Source organism: Myotis daubentonii, chromosome 8, assembly GCF_963259705.1.
Source record: "Myotis daubentonii chromosome 8, mMyoDau2.1, whole genome shotgun sequence".
In the NCBI taxonomy this organism is placed as follows: Eukaryota; Metazoa; Chordata; class Mammalia; order Chiroptera; family Vespertilionidae; genus Myotis; species Myotis daubentonii.
The window spans coordinates 8,004,578-8,022,758 of record NC_081847.1 but is presented as its reverse complement, the minus strand read 5'-3'; the positions used below and the strand labels follow the sequence as shown (position 1 = coordinate 8,022,758).

The 18,181-nt window shown below is 47.2% G+C and overlaps 1 protein-coding gene across 1 annotated transcript in view; it reads left to right on the top strand.

Annotated features, from left to right (window-relative positions):
• The window catches only part of CASS4 (Cas scaffold protein family member 4), a 36,447-nt gene extending 24,491 nt beyond the window's left edge, over positions 1 to 11,956 (top strand). Inside the window, exons 3-7 of the mRNA XM_059705240.1 lie at positions 351 to 440; positions 1,621 to 1,701; positions 2,525 to 3,820; positions 4,684 to 4,761; positions 10,543 to 11,956. Of these exons, the coding sequence (XP_059561223.1) occupies positions 351 to 440; positions 1,621 to 1,701; positions 2,525 to 3,820; positions 4,684 to 4,761; positions 10,543 to 10,938 (1,941 nt within the window). The 3' untranslated portion in view covers positions 10,939 to 11,956. The remainder of the gene's footprint in view (positions 1 to 350; positions 441 to 1,620; positions 1,702 to 2,524; positions 3,821 to 4,683; positions 4,762 to 10,542) is intronic.
• The last annotated feature ends 6,225 nt before the right edge of the window (positions 11,957 to 18,181 follow it).

The window sequence follows — 18,181 nt, the reverse complement described above, 5'->3', positions numbered from 1 at the left end:
TCTCCTGATGAAATCGCTCTCCGACCCACTAGTTCCTGGAGCTCCCTCCTAAGCCTTTCGAGACCATGCTTCTCAGCTATGCTCCTTAACGACTGCCATCTGAACCCAGTTTCCCAGGAAACCCTGGGCATTGCTGAGCTGGCTCCTCCCACCCGAACGCACGCAGGGAAGTCGTTTGCTGCTGCAGGTGATGCTGCAGCTCCAACCATCAGCAGCCTAAACACAAAGGGGCTGGGGTCACGGGGAGCAGCAGTCAGAGCCGCCCTGGGCAGCTGGGGGGTAGGGGGGAGCGTGGTGTGTTGAAGCACTCGGGTGACCTTGCCTGTCCCTCGGCTCTTTTTCTCCCCAAGGCCATCGTCCCGATTCCCAGACCGGCCCAGGCCTCCTTGCTCGCTCTATACGATGTGCCCGCCCAGAGCCGCGGCCCCTCTGCCTTAAAGGTGAGCCTTGACCCTGGCCCTGCTCCCCCGGGGGCCTCTCAGGGTCACAGGGATGACCTCCGGAGTGTCTGCCTGCTCCTGGCCCCGCTCAGAATCCAGCTTCCGCCAGGGAGCCAGACCCTCTCAGAATGTTATGACTGAGAGCTGAGCATCTTTAAAACTTCTGCGTCTCATTTGTAATAGACACTTATATCTATGCACACACGCTTACATGTGCGTAGACATAGACGCATTTTAGGAATAATATTTTGAAAGGTATACAGGGTGGAGCAAAAGTAGGTTTACAGTTGTGAATACACAAAAGAGTTTGTCCTTGTATTATTATGTATTAATTATTTTATTATTTTCCATATGAACAACTGTCTGCCAACTTTATTTAAAAAATATGTTTTCATTGATTTCTGAGAGAGGAAGAGAGAAGGAGAGATAGAAACATGAATGATGAGAAAAAAACATCCACTGGCTGCCTCCTGCACACCCCACACTGGGGATTGAGCCCACAACCCGGGCATGTGCCCTGACCAGGAATCGAACTGTGACCTCCTGGTTCATAGGTCGATGCTCAACCACTGAGCTATACTGGCTGGGTTGTAAGCCTACTTTTTTAAAAAATGTATTTTATTGATTTTTTACAGAGAGGAAGGGAGAGGGATAGAGAGTTAGAAACATCGATCAGCTGCCTCCTGCACACCTCCTACTGGGGATGTGCCCGCAACTAAGGTACGTGCCCTTGACCGGAATCGAACCTGGGACCTTTCAGTCCGCAGGCCAACATTCTATTCACTGAGGCAAACCGGTCAGGGCTGTAAGCCTACTTTTGCCCCACTCTGTACATCAGAGTATTAACATCATCATTGGTTATATTAGCATTGATTACTTCTGGGGGATAAAATTTTAGATTTTTTTAAAAACTTGTTTGTAACTGGTACGTCAAATTTGTAAGGCATGCCTCCTGTAATCAGAGGACAAGTCCCCTCACGTCTCAGCCCATCTGAGCTCCTGGGGCTGCAGCACGGAGCCCGCTGCCGCATGTAAACCCAGCACAGAGCTCCATGGCCCAGGCCCCACATCCTCAGCGTTTGTGTTTGCCTTTGGAAGAAGCAGGGGCGTGGGAGAGCTGAGAAGGCTCAGGCTTCAGGAAGGAAAAACCCACGTGGTCCTGCTTTGTGGTCTTTCCCAGGAGCCGGGGAAGCAGCAGTTATATGACATCCCCGCCAGCCCCCGAAAGGCAGAACGCAGTGCCCCGGCCAGCCAACCCAGCGTAAGTATGACCGGTGCTGAGATCCAGTGCAGCAGAGCTGCAGGCCTCCGGGCCATGTGTTAGCTCGGCCAAGGCGTGCCATGCCAGCTCCTCGGGGCAGACAGACCTCATTTCTCGGAGCCCCTCGCTGCCATGGTTCGGGAGCAGGGCGGCCGTGGGGGAGGGATAAGTCTCTCACCTCTGCAGCCTCGGTGTCCATTGCAGACTCCTGGTGAGCATGGAGACCCCTGGGAGGCACCCAACGCGGTGCTGGGCAGAGTAGGAGCTCAGCCTGCCTTAGAGAAGTGCTTCGGATTATCTTAGGCCTCAGAGCTGTGCTGTGTTTAAGTGGGTTTTGATTTGTATGTCGGGGAAACGCCTTAACCTGAGATCTGTGTCATCCCCGTGGATCCTGGATCCTGTCACATGTCTGCAGTCGATACTCAGACACCCAAGGTGATCAGGGAAGGCCGTACAGGAGGACTGGCATCTCAGCAGTGTCGTGCAGGATGCATAGGAGTTTGTTAGATGGAAAAGGAAGGCTTGGGAGGCATTTAGAGCAGGGGCACAGTTTGGGCAAAAGTAAATATCTCAGTATAAAGTGGCCATCCTGGGTCCGGGGAAAGGTAAGCAGCCTGGCAGCTGGGCCTACAGGGAGATGGGGCAGGTGAGGGGAGCGTGAAGCCAGCGGGAAGAGAGGCTCTCAGGAGAGTGGAGCCAGGCTGTGAAGGGCCTGGAGAGACAATGGCGGGGGGAGGGGTGGTAAACATTGCACATGTATCGAGTGAGGTGCCCCACCTCTTTTCGTTGCTACTAACCTGGGTGACTGCGCGGTTCTCCACAGCGACAGAGTGCTCCCGTGACAGCAACAGTTGCCCTGGGCAGAGCCTGCTACAAAACATTGCCAAACCCCCAGAAATCAGAGTGGATTTATGACACTCCAGTGTCTCCAGCAAAGGCGGATGTGAGAAATGTCTGTGTTACCGGCTTTGTGGAAGAACCGGGGTCCCACTCCCTCTCCAGGTCCGTGTCCAATTTCCACAGTCCTCCGAACAGCAGAGCGCGGTCCCTCGCCCCACACCTGCGTGGAAATGTGCCCGTGCAGAACCCCAGCCTTCCAGAAGTCCCCGCCTGCCCCGGGGACGCCTGCCCTTCCGATGGGGGTGTCAGCTACAAGGTCCCTTTGAGCTTTCTGATTCCCCGAGTGGAGCAGCAGAACACCACGCCCAACATCTATGACATCCCTATCCCTGTGCCCAGCGCCCCTCGGGCTGGAAAAGGGCCGGGGGACGCCGACAGGGCTTCAGGGGAGACCTCGGACCCTCACTGCCCATGCCTCTCCAGACAGGCCACCTGGCCCTCCCCTGAGCCGGACAGGCTGTCCGTGAACAGCTCTGACAGCAGGGCCAGCATCACGTCTTCCTGCTCCTCCATGTCCACCGACTCCTCGAGCAGCTCCTCCTCGGAGGAGTCGGCAAAGGAGCTCTCCTTGGACCTGGCCTTGGCCAAGGGCATGGCGACAGCTCTCCAGCAGAAGGTGGCCAGCTCGGTGGCCGGCCTGATGCTCTTTGTCAGCAGGAACTGGAGGCTCAGAGGCTCTCTGGAGGCCAACATCGACGCCATCCGCAGGGCCGCCGACCTCATCGAAGAGTCCCTGAGAGAATTTCTGGATTTCGCCCGCGGGGTCTGCGGGGCCGCCGGGAACCTCCCCAGCAGTAACCTTCAGGCCAGAATTAGGGACCAGCTGCAGACGATCTCCAACTCCTACCACATCCTGCTGGAAACCAAGGAGAGCCTGGAGGGCTGCCACTGGTCCCTGGACGTCCTTGTGACAGACAAAGCCCAGAGCAGCCTGGATGACCTGGAGAGGTTTGTCATGGTGGCAAGGATGGTTCCGGAAGACATCAAGAGGTTCACCTCCATCGTCATTGCCAACGGGAGGCTCCTCTTCAAGCAGAATGGTGAGAAGGAAGAGACCCCGCCGTGGGCCCCCAAGACAGAATTCAAGCTGGTGAAAGGCATCCAGCTTCCCCGGAGGGAAATGGAGTCCTACCAGCGGAGTGCGCCTCGTCCTCAGCAGCGGGAGAGCGGGCCCTGCCCCGAGCTGCTCGGGAAAAGCTGGGCCGGTGTCTGTGAGAAGGTGAGTCCGGGTTCTGAGCGGTGCAGCCTGAAGGGCTCTCCGCGTGGACCTGGCGTGGTCGCCGGAAAGTCAGGTGCTGAGAGTCTTCCAGGGATCGGATAGGCTTTGGGAGACAAATTCCTGCAAGTAAAATTCTAGATGAAACCTTAGAAAGAAGTCAGTTAAACATTTTAATGTTAAGGCAGATAGGATGTCTTCTGGAAATTTGGGGATTTGGGTTTTACCTCTGACACTAAGATGAGAAAGGACTTTAAAAGCCTTTTGAAGTCCATTCTATGAGTAAATTTCTTAATTTCACCATCAAGGTTTTTTTGCATTTTTTTTGAAAGTTATGAATTTAGTCATGGTCAGTGTGTTTCTTATGAATGGAAGAAGGGAGTGTAACCACCCTTCCAAATTGTGTGTGGTCTCAGCAGCCTCGAGACCCCAGTTGCTCTTAGAAAACTCTGCTGCCTGAGTTCAGATGCTATAGAAAGACCGTCTGGTTCAGGAACTGCAGGTCCCTGCGGCCGTGTGGCCCAGGTAACTTGGTGCTTTGGGGCTCAGTCTTGGTACCTTGGTTTTCTGCTAAAATGCCTTGTGGTGTAAGAGCCGCAACACATTCTAGACAAGCTAGAAATTTGGATATTTTGCATTTCCCAAATAAATAAATATTTTTTAAAAGGGCCTGTGTGTCATTATGCTAGGCCATATCGTAGACACAATTCAGCCCTTGGGTGGCCAGAGTGTCCTTGTTGCAAAAGGCTTCAGTTCACAGAACAAAAGCATGAAGCGGAGTGCTCGATTTCAAAGTGGGCTGAAAGAGCTGGCCAGCCTTATAACACCCGTTCCAGGGGGTGATTCAGAGGGATTGTCTTTTTCAGAAGTTGCCTAACCGGGAAGAGAAAGCAAAACCCATCCTGGAACAAAGATTGGATGAAAACAAAGACTTAGAAACACAGGTAAGCGAGAATGACCACCCTCCCACACTTCCCATCAGCTGCTTTCTCTGGGAGACGTTTCCGTTTCCTGCTGTGAATCATTCAACATTGTAGCCATGACACTGGCAGGAGGCTTGGGTTTTGTGATGGTTTTTCCTTGTTACGGTGGAAGGGCCCCTGGAGGTGGACCGGTGGAGCGCAGGGTGGGGACCGGGATCTTCAGCCACTCCTGAGAGGACGCAGAGCTCTGCCCCCGTCATGGGCGGCACCACAGGGCAGAGTCCAGGGCACATGCTCCCTTTGACATTCTCTTTTTCGGCTTCTGGTTACAGCTGAAAGGCTGTTTTGGTTCTTTCTAGATTGGCTTTTATTTATTTTTCTTCAACACTTTTTGACATTTGATGTTCTTTATTTTTAATCAAAGGTGTTATCATTGTGCTTTTTGTTTTATTTTGTTTGTTTTTATTTATTTTTTTATTGCTTAAAGTATTACAAAGAGTATTACATATGTTTCCCTTTCCTCCCCCCATTATTTTGTTTTGTTAATAACAAAATAAAAAATCACCCGAGGATATTTTTTCCATTGATTTTTAGAGAAAGTGGAAGGGTGGGAGGGAGGGGGAGAGAGAGAAAGAGAGACATTGATGTGAGAGACACATTGATTGCTTGCCTCCTGTACCCACCCCGACCTGGGCCAGGGATCAAACCTGCAACCCAGGCACGTGCCCTTGACTGGGAATCGAATCTGTGGCCCTTCAGTGCACAGGCCAATGCTCTAACCAGTGAGCAACACCGGCCAGGGCTCATTGTGCTTTTTAAAAATATATATTTTTTATTGATTTTTTACAGAGAGGAAGGGAGAGGGATAGAGAATTAGAAACATGGATGAGAGAGAAACATCCATCAGCTGCCTCCTGCACACCTCCTACTGGGGATGTGCCTGCAACCAAGGCACATGCCCTTGACCGGAATCAAACCTGGGACTCTTCAGTCCACAGACCAACGCACTATCCACTGAGCCGACCGGTCAGGGCCCATTGTGCTTATTTTTATTAATGACCTTTTCTTGGTGGCAAATGACAGCAGTTTTCCTTTTAACAGTTTAATAAGTTCCCTTTAAATTAACATAAGTGGATCCATTGAAAGACAAAGACTAAGCAAATTGGTATTAAGAGGAAGCCAGGAAGAGCTTAACTGGTGAAGGTTTTCTTTGAATCGCTGAAGCCTGGGACGCAGTGAGCCAGCCGACCTCGCTGGCTGGGGCGGGGCGGGAGGAGGAGGGCAGCGGTGTCCAGCCATGTGGACACTGCTCAGAGGTAAACAAGGACCAGACCCCAGCCTCCTGATCCACGTTTCCCGGAGCCTCCAACACCTCTCTTTGGGCCTGAAATCCTTGCTCTTTTCTGCAGCATGAAGTAAGCCTTAGACCAGGCCTCTCAGACTGGAGAGTGTATCACAGGCTCCTCCCCCCGTCCCCTCCCCCACTCCCCACCCCCCAACGCACACACAGAGTGTCTGACTCAGGAGGTCTGGGTGGGACCGAGAATTCCTTTCTAACAAGTTCCCAGTGAAGCTGATGCAGCAGGTCCAGGGGCAACACGGGAAACGACTGCTTTAGACGGACAGTGCCTCTCAGGGTGGGGGGCACCGCTGGCCGTTGTGTGGGTGGACACTCAGCACCCCCAGCGCTGCCTCTGCCTGCCTGCAGAACTCCCTGGTTGGTGTGATAGATAACCAGGAAAATCCCCCGTTCCAACGCCCCAGGATGAGAACCATGGCACATTCTTACTTACCTACAGTTAACACTTTCAAGCGAAGATGCTGACATTCCAGCGTAGAGATTGTTGCTCCTCATTCCAGCCTCTGCTGCATCCTCCTTGTGCTCCCTGCCCCCAGAGATCTGCCTCAGCCAGCACCCCGATCTTTCCGTCCCTTTACCTGTCTATCTTGGTCCGCGTGTGCTGCTGTAACAAAGTCCTGTTCATGGAGTGGCTTATAAACAACAGACACGTATTTCTCGCCATTCTGAAGCTAGGAGTTTGAGATCAGGGCACCAGCGTGGTCAGGTTCTGGAACAGCTCCCTGCCAGGCTGCAGCCTGCCTTTGCCCTGTGCCCTCTGGATTCTTACCAGGGCCCTGATCCCACCCAGGGGGCCCCACTGCATGGCTTCACCTAGTCCTAGTCACATCCCAAAGGCACGATCTCCTCGTCCCTTCATATTGGAGAGGGGAGTTTCAACATACGAATTTGGGGAGGACACAGTCAGACCATCGCACAGTGTAAGTGCTCCTGGGCTGTGCATTTTGAGGTCATAGGTCGAGGAGAGTTTCAGGATGCAGTTTAACAGGAAGAATGAGTTTCAGACGTCACTGACTCCAGCTCTTTATTTTTCTCATTGAAAGACTCTAGGCAGCCGTTTTCTTCAGGGAGCCTCACTCTCCTCACTTATCACCTAGCAATGGGGCTTTCAAATGTTCCCTGGAGTGGTCGCCAAAGACCATCCTGCATATCAGATATTTACATTAAAATTCATAACAGTAGCAACGTTACAGTTATGAAGTAGCAACGAAAATAATTTTTTTTGTTTCTTTATTTTTTTAATTAAATCTTTATTGTTCAGATTATTACAGTTGTTCCTCTTTTTTCCCCCCATAGCTCTCCTCCACCCAGTTCCCACCCCACCCTCTGCCCTTACCCCTCCCACTGTCCTCATCCATAGGTGTACGATTTTTGTCCAGTCTCTTCCTACCCCCCACACCCCTTTCCCCCCAAGAATTGTCAGTCCACTCCCTTTCTATGCCCCTGATTCGATTATATTCACCAGTTTACTCTGATCATCAGATTTTTTATTCACTTGATTTTTAGATTCACTTGTTGATAGATATGTATTTGCTGTTCATAATTTTTATCTTTACCTTTTTCTTATTCTTTCTCTTCTTAAAGAATACCTTTCAGCATTTCATATAATACTGGTTTGGTGGTGATGAACTCCTTTAGCTTTTTCTTATCTGTGAAGTTCTTTATCTGACCTTCAATTCTGAATGATAGCTTTGCTGGATAAAGTAATCTTGGTTGTACGTTCTTGCTATTCATCACTTTGAATATTTCTTGCCACTCCCTTCTGGCCTGCATAGTTTCTGTTGAGAAATCAGCTGACAGTCGTATGGGTACTCCCTTGTAGGTAACTGACTGTCTTTCTCTTGCTGCTTTTAAGATTCTCTCTTTGTCTTTTGCTCTTGGCATTTTAATGATGATGTGTCTTGGTGTGGTCCTCTTTGGATTCCTTTTGTTTGGGGTTCTCTGTGCTTCCTGGACTTGTAAGTCTATTTCTTTCACCAGGTAGGGGAAGTTTTCTGTCATTATTTCTTCAAATAGGTTTTCAATATCTTGGTCTTTCTCATCTTCTGGCACCCCTATAATTCGGATGTTGGTATGCCTGAAGTTGTCCCAGAGGCTCCTTACACTATCTTCATATTTTTGGATTCTTTTTTCTTTTCTGGTTGGGTATTTTTTCCTTCTTCGTATTTCAAATCTTTGACTTGATTCTTGGGATCCTCTAGTCTGCTGTTGGATCTCTGTATATTATTCTTTATTTCACTCAGTGTATGCTTAATTTCTACTTGGTCTTTTTTCATAGCCTCCAGGGTCTCACTAAATTTATCAGCAGTTTCTAGAAAATTCTTGAAAAACCTTATAACCGTGGTTTTGAACTCTATATTCAGTAGTCTGCTTTCCTCCATTTCTGTCATTTGTGACCTGTTTCTTTGTCTCTGCATTTTTTATGCTTCCCTGTGTTGGTAGAGTGGCTTTGTGTGCTAGGTGTCCTATAGGGCCTAGTGGCTCAGCCTCCCCAATTACCTGAGGTGGACACTCTTGGTGCACCCCCTTGTGGTCTTTGTGCAGAGTCTTGTTGTAGTTAAGCCTTGATTGTTGTAGGTATCACTGGGAGGAATTGACCTCCAGGCCAATTGTCTGTGAGAATCAGCTGTGTCTACGGTGGGAGAACTTCTGTGCTGAAGACACCCTTCTGGGGCAAGATTTGCTTCAGTGGGGCTTTGGTTCTCACTAAGTCTGCCCCCTGAGTGTGTCCCTTATGGAACTGAGGAGTTGTAATCTGGATGGTCCCACTCTGAACACTGGGTACACTGGCTCTTGGATCTCTAAGGAGGTACTAATTTAGCCTCTGCCTGAGGCTACCCAGCAGGAGCTAGGAAGAGTTCTACAGATTCCCCTTCTTGTTTGGAGTTGAAGGTGCCCAGATGAGGCCCAGCTGTGAAGCAATGCAAGCTGCTGTAGGTCCTTGGGTCTTCTCTTGGAAGTTCTGGGTCTGTCTAGCCCAGCTGCAGTTTGTTAGGTAATTTTCATATTGCAAAGGTCCAGGCCTTTCATATGCAAAAGCCTCTGGGCACAGCTTGGGTGGGGTGGGGTCTCAGGGAATCAACAGGGTGGAGCAAACAGCTATGGCTGATCCTCAGCCCTGCCCTAAGGGGCCCCGCGTCTCAGTGTCCCGGTAATCACTGCAAGCACCTCTGAGAGAAAGCCGCCCTCGAGTTCCCAGTTCTGCCTGCTGCCAGACAGTCCAGTTTCTCCCCGTATGAGTCTGGGTTCCCAGAGACTTCCCGAAACTGGAGTTCAGAGCAGTCAGGGGCTTGTGACTCCCTCCCGATTCAAAAAGACAGCTGCGTCCTCAGTTTGCCAGCCATTTCCGTGCGCACCTCCGTACCTCTGCACTTTACTTCTGCACCTCCGCTGAGTCTCAGTGTGCTTTTCTCTTTCCTTCTAGTTGTAGAATTTCCACCCGGCCAGCCTTCCTGTAGTTCTGAATGATGTCCGTTTTGTCTTTTAGTTGTATTTTTGAAGTTGTTGTGGGAGGCAGCAATTTCTGGTGTTTACCTATGCCACCATCTTGGTTTCTCTAGCAACGAAAATAATTTTATGGTTAGGTCACAACATGAGGAGCTGTATTTAAAGGGCCAGAAGGTTGAGAAGCACTACTTTAGGGGGACACTGGTTTCATAGTCCAGAAAATAAAATGAATGGAAGTGAAACTATAGATAAAACCTTATTAGCAAGCAAGAGAAATGTTTTTTTTAATATATTTTTTATTGATTTCAGAGAGGAAAGGAGAGGGAGAGAGAGAGAGAGAAACATCAGTGATGACAGAGAATCATTGATTGGCTGCCTCCTGCACACCATGGATGGAGCCTGCAATCTGTGCATGTGCTTTGACTGGGAATTGAACCGTGACCTCCTAGTTCATAGCTTTTGCTCAACCACTGAGCCACACCAGGCGGGCACACGAGAAATATTTTCATGTTAAGGCAGGCAGGTCAGCGTACTTAGATTTCTTCTGAAAAATTTTGAGGGTCAGGTCCTACCTCTGATACTGGAGTTAGAAAAGAGTTTTTAAATCCTTTAAAATCTGTTCTTTGAGGAAACATTTTAATCTCACCATCAAGTTTTCTTGCATTTTTTGAAAGTTGTAAATTTGGTCATTACCAATGTGTTTCTTCTAAGGGTTTGTTGATAGAATGAGTAAGATTTTATATATTTGTATAAAATATGGGAGATTATATATAATGCAATTCATGAGATTGCATATATCATAATTTTTATATAACAGTGCTTTGAAAACATAAACATTAATTAGTTAGGCAAATGTTGCACTATGGGGCTTCCCAGACAAAATGACCTTTTCTTATCAAAAGTCTACCAAACCGAGCAAAAGCTGGACAAGGGGCCAAGCACAGCCTGTCGGTGGAATCCGTCTCTTACCCGCTGCTCTCTCTTCCCTCCCCTAGGACCTCAGCTCCCCTGTGCAGCAGGACCCAGGGAAGAAGGCCCACCTCTCAGAACACTGCCGGCTCTATTTCGGGGCGCTCTTCAAGGCCATGGGCGTCCTCCACAGCAGCCTCCACCACAGCCAGCCCCCCGAGATCCTCGTGACGCAGAGCAAGCTGGTCATCACGATCGGGCAGAAGCTGGTGGACACGCTGTGCAGGGAGACTCAGGACAGGGACGCGCGCAACGAGATCCTCCGCGGCAGCAGCCACCTGTGCAGCCTGCTCAAGGACCTGGCGCTGGCCACCAAGCGCGCCGTGCTGCAGCGCCCCAGCCCCGCCGCGCTGGCGCACCTCCGGGCCGAGGCCGACAAGCTGGAGCAACACGCGAGGCAATTCAGGGGGTCATTGGACTGAGCCTCCCTCCCTCCCTTCTGCGCGACTCTTGTCTTAAGGGGAAAGCCAGCCCGAGGGAGGAGGGGTACACCAATGGGCAGAAGAGCCACGTGCCCGAAGCCTAGGCAACCCCAGGACATTGACTTGTCCCACAGACAGTCAGGGGAGAGAGACGGGTGTTCAGTAAGGACCTTGCTAAGTGTTCATGACGTAAGGTCGGTGTATGAAGTGACATTGTAGAAACTGATTTTTGTACTGGTTAAATGTGTGCCTGTTTTAAATTCAGTATTTATTTATTGGACACCTACTAGATGTGCAATTGCAGGTGCTGCTCATGTAGCAGTAAATTCATCGGAAACCTCGCCCTCAGGGAGTTTACAGTCTATGGGGAGACCGAGAGGGGAGACAGAGAACACAGTGACAGAGAAATACATATCCTGTATGTCAGGTGCTGGGAGAAAAGAAAGGGTGGCGGGGAGAGACTTATTTCCAAATGAGTAACGGTCACATCCGTTAGATAAGGTCATTGGTATTTCATTTTTGATGGAATTGATTCTGTGACATTGGTACACATTATGTATCTGTGTCTTACACCAAATATATATTTATATTTGCTATTTTGTCTTCACCGAGTTAAAGATGCATATTATACTTGCAACATAGCCTGTTCTGTTGGGTTCCCTGTTAATTTATTTTGTACACTGTGGAGTCTGTGTTGATAAATTCAGGATGCTCAATCAGCAAAGGTTTGTACCTCAACATTTATAGCATTACCATTTATAGTATCATGTAGATATAATCATGAAACATCCTTTGCACCAAGGCTTTCCTTGGAAAAGTCTTTGATCCTTGTTACTCGGATCCTGGTACCAAAGCAGTCTCCAGTGCTTTTGTTATTCAAATGCATCTCCCTAGAGTGTGCAGAAGGATGGAGTCGAGGCCAAGTTCTGGTGCACAAGGCTAGTGCGCAGGAAAAGCAGAGCCGTCCCTCGTTGTGGTCCAGGCAGGAAGTGTGTGGGGACAGACAGGACAGCCATCTCCAGGCACAGATCTGAATGTGGCTTGGAGCTCCCTTGCATCAAACCACCTCCTAGAAAAATACAAGCTTCCAAAACTCAATCAGGAAGGATTAAAAAAAAACCTGAATCGCCGAAACCAGTTTGGCTCAGTGGATAGAGCGTCGGCCTGCGGACTGAAAGGTCCCAGGTTCGATTCTGGTCAAGGGCATGTACCTGGATTGGGGGCACGTCCCCAGTAGGGGATGTGCAGGAGGCAGCTGATCGATGTTTCTCTCTCATCGATGTTTCTAACTATCTCTCTCCCTTCCTCTCTGTGGAAAATCAATAAAATATATATATTTAAAAAAAAAGATGAATAGGCCAATAACTACTAATGAAGTTGAAATAGTAATCAAAAACTTCCAACAGAAAACACAGCTCGAGGAAACCAAGATGGCGGCATAGGTAAACACCGGAGGTTGCTGCCTCTCACAACCACTTCAAAAATACAACTAAAAGATGGAACGGTCATCATCCAAAACCACAGGAAGGCTGGCTGAGTGGAAATTCTACAACTAGAAGGAAAGAGAAAAGCATACCAAGACTCAGAGGAGGTGCGGTGCGGAAGTAAAATACAGAGGTACAGAGGCACATGCGGAGAGGGCTAGCGGCTGAGGACACGGTTGTATTTTTCAATCGGGAGGGAGTCTCAAGCTCTGAGCTCCAGTTCTGGGTGAGTCTCTGGGGACCCAGACTCATATGGGAGAAACTGGACTGTCTGGCATCGGTTGGAACTCGAGGGCAGCTTTCTCTCGGGGGGTGCTTGAGGCAATTGCTGGGACACTGAGAAGCAGGGCCTCTGAGGGCAAGACTGAGAGCAGCCATAACTGCTCCTTCCGCCCTGTTGATCCCCTGGGACCCCACCCCACCCAAGCCACAGAGGCTTTTGCATATGAAAGGCCTGGACCTTTGCAATCTGATAATTACCTAACAAACTGCAGCTGGCCCAAGGCCCCAGAGCAACTTGCATTGTGTCACAGGTGGCTCCTGCTGGATAGCCTCAGGCAGAGGCTAGATTAGTACCTCCTTAGAGATCCAGGAGCCAGTGTGCCCGGTGGTCAGAGTGGGACCATCCAGATTGCAGCTCCTTGGATCCATAAAGGACACACTCAGGGGGCAGACTCAGTGAGCACCAAAGCCCCACTGAAGCAAGTCTTGCCCCGGAGGGGTGTCTCCAGCACAGAAGTTCTCCCACTGCAGACACAGCTGATTCTCACAGCCAATTGGCCTGCAGGTCAATCCCTCCCAGTGTTGCCTACAACAATCAAGGCTTAACTACAACAAGACTGTGCACAAAGCCCACAAAGGAGTACACCAAGAGTGTCCACCTCAGGTAATTGGGGAGGCTGAGCCACTGGGCCCTATAGGACACCTAGCACACAAAGCCACTCTATCGAAACAGCAAAGCACAAAAAAATGCAGAGACAAAGAAACAGGTCACAAATGACAGAAATGGAGGAAAGCAAACTACTGGATATAGAGTTCAAAACCACACTTTTAAGGTTTTTCAAGAATTTTCTAGAAACCGCTGATAAACTTAATGAGACCTTCAAGAAATCTAGTGAGACCCTCAAGGTTGTGATAAAGGACCAACTAGAAATTAAGCATACACTGACTGAAATAAAGAATATTATACAGACTCCCAACAGCAGACTAGAGGGTCGCAGGAATCAGTCAAAGATTTGAAATACGAAGAAGCAAAAAACACCCAACCAGAAAAGTAAAATGAAAAAAGAATCCAAAAATACGAAGATAGTGTAAGGAGCCTCTGGGACAGCTTCAAGCGTACGAACATCCGAATTATAGGGGTGCCAGAATAAGAGAGAGAGCAAGATATTGAAAACCTATTTGAAGAAATAATGACAGAAAACTTACCCTACCTGGTGAAAGAAATAGACTTACAAGTCCAGGAAGCGCAGAGAACCCCAAACAAAAGGAATCCAAAGAGGACCACACCAAGACACATCATAATTAAAATGCCAAGAGCAAAAGACAAAGAGAGAATCTTAAAAGCAACAAGAGAAAGACAGTCAGTTACCCACAAGGGAGTACCCATACAACTGTCAGCTGATTTCTCAACAGAAACTATTCAGGCCAGAAGGGAGTGGCAAGAAATATTCAAAGTGATGAATAGCAAGAACCTACAACCAAGATTACTTTATCCAGCAAAGCTATCATTCAGAATTGAAGGTCAGATAAAGAACTTCACAGATAAGAAAAAGCTAAAGGAGTTCATCACCACTAAACCAGTATTATATGAAATGCTGAAAGGTATCCTTTAAGAAGAGGAAGAAGAAGAAAAAGGTAAAGATACAAACTATGTGTACAACAAATACACATCTATCAAAAAGTAAACCCAAAAATCAAGTGAATAAATAATCTGATGAACAGAATGAACTGGTGATTATAATAGAATCAGAGGCATAGAAAGGGAGTGGACTGACTTGGGGGGGAAAGGGTGTGGGGGATGCAGGAAGAGACTGAACAAAAATCGTGCACCTATGGATGAGGTCGGGGGGGGGTGGTGAGGGCGGAGGGTGGAGTGGGAAATAGGTGGAGGGGAGCTATGGGGCGGGGGAAAGAGGAACAACTGTAATAATCTGAACAATAAAGATTTAATTAAAAAAAAACAAAACAAAAACTTCCAACAAACAAAAGCCCTGCACTGAATGGCTTCACAGGGGAGTTTTACCAAACATTCAAAGAACCAATCCTTCTCAGACTATTCCAAAATATTCAAGAGGAAGACACACTTCAAAGATCCTTCTATGAAGCCAGCATTACCCTAATCCCAAAACCAGATAAAGATACTACAAAGAAAGAGACTTACAGGCTAATATCCTTGATGAACATAGATGCCAAAATCCTCAACAAAATTCTAGAAAATCAGATTCAGCATTACATTAGAAAGATCATACACCATGACCAAGTGGGATTTACTCTGGGGATGCAAGGCTGGTACAATATCTGCAAATCAATAAATGTTATACATCACATAAACTAACTGAGAGACAAAAATCACATAGTCATATCAATTGATGCAGAAAAAGCATTTGACAAAATCCAACACCCTTTCCTGATAAAAAAAACTTTCAACATAATAAGAGCCTTATATGACAAATGTACAGCCAACATCATACTCAATGGGCAAAAACTAAAACCATTTCCCCTAAGAACAGAAACAAGACAGGGATGCCCACTTTCACCACTCCTGTGTCACATAGTACTGCAAGTGCTAGCCATAGTGATCAGACAAGAAGAAGAAATAAAAGACGCCCAAATTGAAAAGGAGAAGTAAAACTGACATTATTTGCAGATGACATGATACTGTACATAGAAAACCCTAAAGACTCCATCAAAAAACTACTAGACTTAATAAATGAATTCAGCAATGTAGCAGGATACAAAATTAACACCCAGAAATCTATGGCTTTCTTACACACCAACTAGAGGCCTGGTGCACAAATTCGTGCACCAGTGGGGTCCCTCCGTCTTGCCTGTGGGATTGGGCTGAAACTGGCTCTCTGACATCCCCTGAGGGGTCCAGGATTGTGAGAGGGCACAAGCCAGGCTGAGGGACCCCACCGGTGCACGATCAGGGTCAGGGAGGGACGCAGGAGGTTGGCCAGCTGGGGAGGGACCGCGGGAGGGCTCCAGGATGTGTCCGACCCATCTCACTCAGTCCTGATCGGCTGGACCCCAGCAGCAAGCTAACCTACCAGTCAGAGCGTCTGCCCGCTGGTGGTCAGTGCATGCACATCATAGAAAGCAGTTGAGCAGCCTTAGCATATCATTAGCATATTACACTTAATTGGTTGAATGGACAACCGGACACTTAGCATATTAAGCTTTTATTATATAGGATAATGAATTCACAGAAAAAGAAACTTAAAAAATAATTTTTTGCAACAAAAAAATTAAGATACCTAGGAATAAACTTAACTGAAGTAAAAGACCTGTGCTCAGAAAACTACAGGATGTTGAAAAAAGAGATAGAGGAAGACATAAACAAATGGAAGAACATACCGTGTTCATGGATTGGTAGAATTGACATCATTAAAATGTCCATACTACCCATAGCAATCTATAGATTCAATGCAATCCCCATTAAAATACCAATGGCATATTTCACAGACCTAGAACAAATTCTCCAAAAATTCATATGGAATAAAAAGAAGACCCCAAATAGCCACAGTAATCCTGAGAAAGAAGAACAAAGTTGGAGGGATCACAATACCAGATATCAAGCTATATTCCAAAGCCATCGTAATCAAAGCAGCGTGGTACTGGCACAAGAACAGACATATAGGCCAGTGATGGTGAACCTTTTGAGCTCGGAGTGTCAGCATTTCAAAAAACCCTAACTTAACTCTGGTGCCGTGTCACATATAGAAATTTTTTGATATTTGCAACCATAGTAAAACAAAGATATTTTTGATATTTATTTTATATATTTAAATGCCATTTAACAAAGAAAAATCAACCAAAAAAATGAGTTCGCGTGTCACCTCTGATACATGTGTCATAGGTTCGCCATCACTGATATAGACCAATGGAACAGAACAGAGAACCCAGAAATCGACCCAAGCCATTAAACTCAATTAATATTTGACAAAGGAGGCAAGAGCATATAATGGAGTCAAAATGGCCTCTTCAATAAATGGTGTTGGGAAAATTGGACAGATACTTGCAAAAAAAAAAAAATGAAACTAGACCACCAACTTACACCATACACAAAAATAAACTCAAAATGGATAAAGGACTTAAACATAAGATGAGAAACAATAAAAATTTTAAAAGAATCCACAGGCAGCAAAATATCAGACATATGTCGAGCAATAGCTTTACTGATAAAGCTCCTAAGACAATGGAAACTAAAGAGAAAATAAACAAATGGTACTACATCAAAATACAAAGTTCTGCACAGCAAAAGAAACCATCAACTGTAGGGAGTGGCTATAGGGTTAAGCCTTGGACTGACCTGTTTGCCAAGCCACAAACAAGTCCCAGCTTAGAAGGCACAGCCCTTTTAGCATAATTAAACTTGACTTTATGATTCCTTAGATCTTATCTGGGTAGCTAATGGGCTGAGGGGGGTGCAGCAAGTGTTGCCAAAACAAGTGAAACTCATAAGAACATTGTAACTATGGTGACCACTACCTTGTTTACCTCTGGCTATAAAATAAAGGCTCAGCTTGCCATCTGGATCTCTCTCTGTGGCCTCAGCCAGGCACAGGAAGATCCACCTAGACCCAGCTTATTCTCTCTGTCTGTCTTTTCTACATCCTTCACCACCACCCCTCAGGCTCACCAAACCCTTGGCTGTGCTGGCACGGCACAATCAACAAAACAAGAGCCCACTGCATGGGAGAACAACATATTTACCAATGTTATCTCTGATAAGGGTTTTATCTCCATAATTTACAGGGAACTCATATAATTTAACAAAAGGAAGATAAACAACCAATCAAAAAATGGGCAAAGGACCTAAACAGACACACAGAAGGCCAAGAGACATATGAAAACATGCTCAAAGTTGCTAATCATCTGAGAGATGCAAATCAAAACGACAATGAGGTACCATCTCACACCTGTCAGAATGGCTATCATCAACAAATCAACAAATGACAAGTGCTGGCAAGGATGTGGAGAAAAAGGAACTGTCCTTCACTGCTGGTGGGGATGCAGACTGGTGCACCCACTGTGGAGAACAATATGGAGTTTCCTCAAAAAGTTAAAAATGGAACTCCCATTTGACCCAGTAATCCCACTTCTGGGAATATATCCCAAGAAACCAGGAACACCAATTGGAAAGGATATATGCACCCCTATGTTCATAGCAGCACAATTCACCATAGCTAAGATTTGGAAACAGCCTAAGTGCCCATCAGCAGATGAGTGGATTAAAAAGCCGTGGTACATCTACACAATGCAATACTATGCTGCTATAAAAAAGAAGGAACTCTTACCATTTGCAACAGCATGGATGGAACTGGAGAGCATTATGCTAAGCGAAATAAGCCAGTCAGAGAAAGTTAAGTACCACATGATTTTTTTCACTCATTTGTGGAATATAATGAACAACATAAACTGATGAACAAAAATAGAGCCAGAGTCATAGAAACATCAAACAGACCATGCAACCTAAGAGGGAAGGCGGGAGGGGAGGTGGGGGGTGGGGGCAGGTAAGAGATCAACCAAAGGAC